General features: G+C 33.8%; 1 protein-coding gene across 1 annotated transcript in view; it reads left to right on the forward strand.

Annotated features, from left to right (window-relative positions):
• The window catches only part of PCM1 (pericentriolar material 1), an 84,659-nt gene that overhangs the window by 58,474 nt on the left and 16,735 nt on the right, over positions 1 to 9,450 (forward strand). Inside the window, exons 23-27 of the mRNA XM_012662908.1 lie at positions 158 to 330; positions 1,041 to 1,172; positions 4,953 to 5,073; positions 5,500 to 5,655; positions 5,907 to 6,043. Of these exons, the coding sequence (XP_012518362.1) occupies positions 158 to 330; positions 1,041 to 1,172; positions 4,953 to 5,073; positions 5,500 to 5,655; positions 5,907 to 6,043 (719 nt within the window). The remainder of the gene's footprint in view (positions 1 to 157; positions 331 to 1,040; positions 1,173 to 4,952; positions 5,074 to 5,499; positions 5,656 to 5,906; positions 6,044 to 9,450) is intronic.

Raw genomic sequence — 9,450 nt, forward strand, 5'->3', positions numbered from 1 at the left:
GTAACTTTAAGCTTCTTTTTCTACTTTAAAAGCCCTGAAATAGAATTGTGTTCTGATTTTTAAGTAATTTAAAGCTGAGAGTAATGATACAAGCTAATAGAAATTGTCATGAAGGTATTTCATCAGTATTAATGTGCTGTGTTTTAATATGTTCCAGAAACTGGGAGTGATTTTTCCATGTTCGAAGCTTTGCGGGATACTATTTATTCTGAAGTAGCTACATTAATTTCTCAAAATGAATCTCGTCCACATTTTCTTATTGAACTCTTCCATGAGCTTCAGCTACTTAATACAGACTACTTGAGACAGAGGGCTTTATATGCATTACAGGTATCTGGTACCTAATATTCTTTTTTCTACCCTTATTTGTTGCCACCTTCTTCATGAATTATACCTGTTTACTTTCTTAAACTGAAGCATGTCCGTGTTTTATATGCATTTTGATCTATTTTCTTTGTGCTTTCCTGACATTTTATTTAAAACTTCATGTATAGCTTAAGAAGCTTTAGATAAAGTCTCCTTTTGTGTAATTTTCAATGTTTTATCTTTAATGTTATTTCTTCCTCACATTCAACCTATGAGTGAGAAATATTGTATTTGTTTTTCTATCTTCTTCTGCTTTTAAATTTGTACCATCAATTTGTGATTAAGGGCCGGGCATGGTGGCTCACGCCTGTAATCCTAGCACTCTGGGAGGCCGAGGCGGGCAGATTGTTTGAGCTCAGGAGTTCGAGACCAGCCTGAGCAAGAGCGAGACCCCGTCTCTACTAAAAATAGAAAGAAATTAATCGGACAACTAAAAATATATAGAAAAAATTAGCCGGGCATGGTGGCGCATGCCTATAGTCCCAGCTACTGGGGAGGCTGAGGCAGAAGGATTTCTTGAGCCTAGGAGTTTGAGGTTGCTGTGTGCTAGGATGATGCCGTGGCACTCTAGCCCGGGCAACAGAGCAAAACTCTGTCTCCAAAAAAAAAAAAAAAAAATTTGTGATTAAGCCTTATATGTTTTGTATAAATAACTATCTTATTTCCTTATTTAGGACATAGTATCCAGACATATTTCTGAGAGCCATGACAAAGAAGGAGAAAATGTAAAGTCAGTGAACTCTGGTACTTGGATAGCATCAAACTCAGAACTTACTCCCAGTGAGAGCCTTGCTACTACTGATGATGTAAGCTGATAATGATTAGTGAAATGTAGGCATAATTTCAGTACGCAGTAAACAAAAGTTAAATAGGTTATTGTCAAATTGTGAGTATACCTAATATATTTGATTTTTAGTTTTTTTAAAAAAGCTGGGCACAATATATTACTTTATTTTGAGGGTGAGGTATAAATGCAATCAAAATATGGGAGCAGACACCAAAAATAATGTATAAATGATAGATTATGAGATCTAAAATAGTCACATTTTCATTGCCCAACATAGGGGCTAATTCTTAACATAGTTTTAATAAACATGTTTATTCAAGACATTTAATAAACACACAGCAATCATATTACAGTAAGAACCCTTGAATAAATAAATACAAGATAAATCAAGTCTTTGGGTAAAAAGAAAGCCTAGATCAAAGAAATTCATGTAGGGAAAAAAAGTACTTTAATGTATTCTAATTGATGGAGAAAATTTTGAATGGAGTATAAAGGACCTGGAAATGGAGAAGAGTGGTGAGGAGAATGGTAAAGTCAGTAAACTTTGCCCTCCAAATAGTACCTGTCACATAGTCAATTAAATGAATGACAAAACTGCTAGCATACTGAGAGGATAATGTGCTAAAGATTTGGAAATCACCTTTTTAAAGGTTAAGATCTTGAATTTATTATAAAACATTGTATATGGTTCTGGGATAGCAAATGCATTCTTTTTTTATGACAACTCTTATACCTGGAGATTGATGGGTAAAAGTATATTGATTAGTAAATACCTGCTATAGGTAGAGAGTTGGAAGCATATTACTGTGTTTCTGCCCATTGTTGGAATGTTAACACAGTAAGTTTTTCTGAAACAACAGTGTTTTCTCAAAAGATGATCTTGTCTCTTTCAGATACAGTAATTTCCTTATGACTACTCAAGACTTTCTGAATTTTTGCTCTTTAGTTTATACTCATGTTTAAAGCAGTATTTCCCCATATTTTCTGCTGAAAATGTTTTCCCACTAGGTTTTAATTCCTGTACTACTATGGTCATAAACCCATGTCTAAAAACTACATAGTTTTAATTGACTTTACAGTGTCCTATATAAATTAATATATGTACTTGTCCCTTTGGATTGTTATTATAACTAATTAAAAATTGTATACTAATTTTTGTGGGAAATGTGGTCCAGCTGAATACATAAAAAGTAGATGTTAGGTTATATTAATATAAGATTTATTGGGCAGTGAATTAACTTGGAAGAAAATGAACAGTCTCCATTCTCCGACATATTTTTCAGTTATTTATAATCTTAACTCCATTGCTTTCCCTTTTATCCAAGTTTCACATAGGCAGCAATACTTCGATTTTAAAAGATTTGAGCACATTGGTCTGTACCATCAGTAGCACATTTTGAATAGTGAGGTACAATTTAGGATAAAGTTAACCTGAGAAGGTTTTAAAGTTAAATGAAATTTAAAGATGCTATAATACTGGATAATTAAGGACTTGAGATAAATAATTTTACATAGTATTACTTTTAATAAGTAAATCATTTCTTTAATTTTTCTTCTAAAACTTAAATTCAGCATTAATGTCACCATCTTCCCTTTACTAATGCCATTTAATCAGCAGCAGCAGCACAACGTGCAGTGTTTATACCCATAGATCTAGAGCAGCACTGTGCAATAGAACTTTCTACAGTGCTAGAAATATTTTGTGTCTGCACCGTCTAATACAGTAGCCATTATTAGCCACACGTGGCTCACAAACATGTGAAATGTAGCTATTGTGACTAAGGAACTGAATTTTAAATTTTATTTAATTTAAATAGCTATATGGTTAGTGGTTACCATATTGGATAGATCTAGAGTCTAATTTTTGTGCTTGTAGGGCAAAGTCCTTTGAACTGAATTTATGGATCTTTTATATACACATTTCAAGGTATGTAAGAGTCTTGCCCAGGGAAGAGAGAAATGAAAGTGAGAATGGGCATCTGGGAATTACAAGTTGAGGATGGAGTGGAGGAACTGAAGTTTAGGAAGAAGAAAAAAACCACTTTGCATCTTCTACTTTAGATGTGATAAAATGGTAAAAGCACATATTCAAATCTTACTTGAAGGAGCAACAAAATGGTTTGCCTATTTCTTAAAATGTGTTACCTAATGTCTGAGTTTCCTTTAATCAGGGTCAAATCTTTTATTTCATAATTGAAGATAGAATACTTAAAAAGATCAATAGCTAGGGGAAAGAAATAGTTGTGAAATGTTTCAATCAAAATGTGAGACTTCCCCCTATTCCCTGTCACACTATACACAAAATTAGTTTGAAATGACTTAAAGTTCTATAAAAGCTAAGACTAGAAAACTTCTAAAAGAAAATGGAAGGGAATGTTCATTACCTTGACATAGGCAAAGATTTTCTAGGATACAGAAAGCACTAAATATAAAAGAAAAAAATTAATACATAAGACTTCACGAAAGTAAGAACTTTCTGCTTTTCAAAAGATATTACTAAGAGAACATAATCCCAGTACATATATCTGACAAATATCTTGTTATCTGGATTACATAAAGAACTCTTACAATTCAAGTATAAGACAAACAACTCAGTAAAGAATGGACAAGTGATTTGAACAGGCACTTCATGAAACAAGATGTATGAGTGGTTAGTATGCAAATTACAACCGTACAAAATACCAGCTTACACCCATGAGAATGGCTAAAATGGTTAAAAAGATTGACAGTAAGAAGTGTTGGTGAGAATGTGGAACAATTAGAACTCTCACACTACTGTGGGAATGTAAAATTGCACAACCACTTTGGAAAGCAGTTTGGCAGTTTCTTATAAAGTTAAGCATAAACTTGGCGTGTGACCCAGCAATTTCTCTTCTAGGTATTCATCCAAGAGAAATGAAAACATATGTGCACAAAAATACTTGTACACTAATGTTCATAGCGTCTTTAGTCATGATAGCTTCAAACTGGAACATCAACAGATAAATGGATAAACTGTGGTATATCCATACAATGGAATACTATTCAGCCATTAAAAATAACGAACTTCTGAAGCACACAACAATATGGATTAATTTCAGAAACAGTACTGAGCAAAAGAAGCCAGACACTGAAGAACATATACCGTATGGTTCCATTTATATGAAGTTCTAGAATCAGCAAAACTGATCTACAGTGATAGAAATCATGAGTGGGGTGTGGTTGAGCTTGACTGTAGAGGGTTGTGAAAAACTTCCTGAGCTGATGGAAATGGTCTTTATCTTTAGGGAAGCTGGTTACATGAGTGTACACATTTGTCAAAACTCATCAAATTGTACATTTAATATGGGTGCATTGTATATAAATTATATTTCAATAAAGTTAATTTTTAAAAAAATATGAATGATGTCATGTTTTTGTTCTGATATGAGACAACCAGGTATATATACTAAGGTACTAGACATTATTATTAGGATTTGGAGATAGCAGAATGTCCATGAGGGTATAGAAATAACTTAAAATGTTAACTTTGCCAATTTAGAATTTCATCATTAGCTGGCTCTGTGTATTTTAAACTACATTTGTTCTGCAAGTCTACTTAATATTTTTGTGTTCTCTGTGACTCTGTATTCAACCTTTAATGACTTTGGTTATATCATAATCTTGTTTGGATGGAATACATGTGTAACTTATGAATATCTCTTTTAGGTGTATAGTTTTATGCAAATACTTAGTTTCCCTGGTAGATCCTTAATATTTATTATAAAATTTTCAAAAGAAATATTAGTGATTTTTGTTTGTTTATTTTACTATGACTTAGGAAACTTTTGAGAAGAACTTTGAAAGAGAAACAAATAAAATAAGTGAACAAAATGATGCTGATAACACTAGTGTCATGTCTGTATCTTCAAATTTCGAGCCTTTTGCAACAGACGATCTAGGTAAGCAGAATTTTGTATAACCTTGAAACATGACTTTAAGTTGATCCAATACGGTCTTTGAATTGCATTGATAAGGAAACAAAAGTCTAAAAAGGCAAGATGTGGTTGGAAGAACATGGACTTAAGTGTCTATAAGTCTAAATTCAAGAATATTCTGTTAACTCTTTTACTGTGGCCCAACCATCTAACCTTTCTGACTCTGCATATGCTACAGAAATGGGGACGTTATCTACCTAGCTGTGTTCTTGTGAGAAATATATACATATGATAATGTATGTGAAATGCCCAACTAGTATAGTATCTGGAACTTGTCAAAGCAAAGTTTCCTTCCTTACGTTGTGACATTATTTTTTTATTAATACGTTTTGAGGAATACATGAAAAAGTCTGCTTCACATATTCTAAAATACTTTTGTTCTGAATGCAGGTAACACTGTGATTCACTTAGATCAAGCATTAGCCAGAATGCGAGAATATGAGCGTATGAAAACTGAAGCTGAAAGTAACTCAAATATGAGATGCACCTGCAAGATTATTGAGGATGAAGATGGTGCTACTGCCACTACAGTTAATAATTTAGAAGGTGTGTGCTTTATTGATTAGAAGTAATAATCATAATTCCATATAAAAAATTAAAAACCCTACCTGATATATAACAGTAGTTTTATTACTGCTTTCTTTTAATTGTTAAGGGTAATAAAACTACTTAAATGTTTCTGTGAATTATTTTAGCATAAAATCATCAGAATTTAGTAGTTAAAACTTTGCATAAGGGCATATGTATAATGTCATAGACTTTGTTTTTGCTAATGTATCATTTTCTTTTCAAAATAGAAACTCCTGTTATTGAAAATCATAGTTCACAACCACCTATAAGTGAAGTTTCTACTGTCCCATGTCCTAGAATTGATACTCAGCAGCTGGACCGGCAAATTAAAGCAATTATGAAAGAAGTTATTCCTTTTTTGAAGGTAAGCATTAATTTTTTTTAAATAAATAAACTTTCTGTGTTTTGTTTTTTGATTCATATAAAAGACTTCATTGTAATAAATTCTGATGATACAGGTAAACAAAAGGAATAAAACTAAAAATCACTCATAATTTTTGTTACCCAATGCTAGCCCTACCAGCATTTTGTGAGCTTTTCTGTACTGTTTTGTACACATATATGCATTTTCTGCTTTTTTCATTTACTATACCATAAACTTCTTTCTAAATCACTATTTTTCTGTTGCATATTTTTAATGGTTATACAATATTCATACATTATTCATTCAAAAATATTTATAGACTCCCGATTTTATGCCAGGTTTTGTGGACATACCAGTGAATAAGTCAAGGCCTTTGTGCTCATGGAGCTTACATGCTAGGATAGAAATACAGACTAAAATAACATGAGTAAATATAAAACACATAAGTAAATGTATATCAGATAATGGCATATCATGCAGAGACTTAAAATTTGATGATATGATGGTGTCTGTTTTAGATTGGATAGTCAGGGAAAGCTGAAGAGGTAACATTTAAGCAGAGATGCAAATAAGGAGTCAGCTTAAATCAAGATCATTGCAGACAGAGTAAAAGAGCCTGAAGGTAGGAAGTGGCTTGGCATGTTGAAGTAACTGGAGGAAAGCCTGTATGGTTGAGGAAATTTGTGAGATTAAGAGATTAAGTTGAAGAGGGAGGCAGGGGCCAGGTATATAGAACATTATAGGCCACGATTAGAAGTTTGGACTTTGCAAAACTCCTAGAAGGTTTTAAGCAAGAAAGAAAGTCTGGTTTGTTTTGGGTGAATTGATTAGAGGGGGTCAGAAGTACAATGAGATCAGATGAGAAATAACAGTAGCTTAGCCAAGGGTAGCAGTAAAGGGGTATATTTTGGAAATCAATAGGTTCTCTTAATGGTCAGGATGTTGGGAGATAAGAGAAAACTGGCTGGAAGGAAATAGGATTTACTGAAATAGAAGGCTTGGGAGAAAGGAGAGATCAAGAGTTCTATTTTGGAGTTTAAATTTGAGTTGTTAGTGAACCATGTTAAGTAGTCATTTAGTTACTCAGCTAATTCCAGGCAGAGCTGGAGGTAGACATAGGGTAGTTTATAGCATATAGATGCCCCTTACAGCTATAGCATTAGATGTAAGAAGAGAAAGGGACCAAGAACTGGGACACAGCATCAGATGACGCAACATTTAGAAGTTGCGCAAAAAAAAAGGAGCCAGACTTGACCAAGTCTGCCAACAGGTAGTTATGTTGATTGCTGCTGTGAGTGTTGAGTATTCACAGAATAGAATTTTCTGTTAATTATTTTACCAGTCCCTATTGTCATACATTTACGTTTGTTCTGGTTTCTTTTTCACTATTATAAATACTTCTTCAATGATTTAACTAAATTTTAAAATACATTCACTTTTTTTAAATTCTCATGGTTGGTAACAATCACTTTTATTTCTTTAGAAACAATTCTTAGACATAGAATTTCTAGCTCAAAGGGCATGAACATTTTTAAAGCTTTGATTCATACTATGTTGTCCTTCAGAAAAATTAACCAATTTATATTCCTACCAATGGTGAGAATATCAGACTGGTAAGCAGTACTATTACTTTTGTTTAATAACATTGATTAGGGCAGAGAAAGAAGTGTGCAAAAAATGGAATGGGAAGACAGAACTACTTTCTGAGATGGCACTCTTTGCATTCTAATTTAAAGTGAAATTAAAAAAATTAGAAATGAAAAGTCTGTTTTCTTTTCATCTAGATATGGGAAACTACAAAATACGTTGTCATTGGGCTCATTTCGTACAACCTACTTGTATTTTGACAACAGAGAGTTGCTTCTTTGCACTTAATTTCCTCCTTCAATGAAAATAATTGCTTTCTTTGGAATATTTTGAGAGAAGAGAGATCTTTGAGAAAGCAATTGTTGAAACTGCTTTTTCTGAAGATATGGCACAGTATCTGACTTCATAGCCAAGAGGAGAGAGAGGGTCATCTTATTGTGCCTAAATTATTCCATGTAAAAACAGAAACACAGCGTTTTTCTGAGCAATTGCAATAGTTCCTAAATGGTCTTAACTGTCTGTTTGCTACATCTTCTAAACTTTCAACTCTCATTCTAGACTTGTTAGCACTTTTAAAAGTGCTTATATTAATGGCACTTGCTTATATAAATACATACCTTTGCCTAGAATGCTCTTTCCTCAAATACCTGCATGGTTTTTTCCCTAGAACCTCTCAAGTCTTTGGTCACATATTAACTTTTTGGTGAATAAACCTCCCCTTGCCCTTTACCTGCTTTTCCTTTATCTCCATAGTGCTTGCACTTCACCTTGTAACCTATTTAATATTTGCTTATTTATTTCATCTGTCTCTCCCTGCTAACATATACGCTCTATGGGCCAGGTGTGGTGACTCATGCCTGTAATCCTAGCACTCTGGGAGGCTGAGGCGAGAGGATCACTAGAGCTCAGGAGTTCAAGACCAGCCTGAGCAAGAACAAGACTCCATCTCTACTAAAAATAGAAAAATTACCTGAGCACAGTGGCTTGTGCCTATAGTCCCAGCTATTTGGTAGGCGGAGGCAGGAGGATCGCTTGAGCCTAGGAGTTTGAGGTTGCAGTAAGCTACGATGACATCACTGCACTCTAGCCATGGTGACAGAGTGAGACTCTGTCTCAAAAAAAAAAAAAAAAAGCGAGCTCTACGACATCATCAGAGATAATCATCTCTTTTGGTTACTGTTAAAAAATAGTACGTGCAAATATTAGGCTCTCAATACTTAGTGAAAGAATTAATAAATGAATGGATGGACCCTTCACACCTCAGTTGTGTTTTTCAAACTAATCAGGCTGTTTATAAGGTATAATGTGAAAATAACTGGCCCGTAAGATAAAGATCAGGTTCAGCATCACTCACAAAACCTTTTACCTCTTGGTCCCAGCCTCTTAACTATTCCTTCCCGTGTACCTTGTGTCCTACTTAACATTATTGAAAAAGGCACATTGTCCATGTTATTTCCTTTGCCTAGAATCCCCTTCACCCTCTTCCCTGTCAGTTAATCTTATCCCTCAGAAGCCTGTGCAGACGTAATTGCATGTCTTTACAGGCATAATTCCTCCTTTTCCTCACCATTCCTGGGATACTTGTATACCTTGTATACCCTCATTATAGCACCATGACAAAGGATCATAATTATATGCACGTATCTTCCCACTAGCATAGTATCTCTTTGTACTTACCACCCAAAAAGAACTTGAGACAGGGTAAAGAGAAGTTGAGGAGATAAGGCATAAATAAGTTTTACCAGTTCTGCGCATTTGTCTCCTGTTATTTATAAATATATATTTGCAAAAAAGAATATATATTCTATAATGAAAATTAG

The sequence above is a fragment of the Propithecus coquereli genome, unplaced genomic scaffold (assembly GCF_000956105.1).
Source record: "Propithecus coquereli isolate 6110/MARCELLA unplaced genomic scaffold, Pcoq_1.0 Scaffold79, whole genome shotgun sequence".
Classification (NCBI taxonomy): Eukaryota; Metazoa; Chordata; class Mammalia; order Primates; family Indriidae; genus Propithecus; species Propithecus coquereli.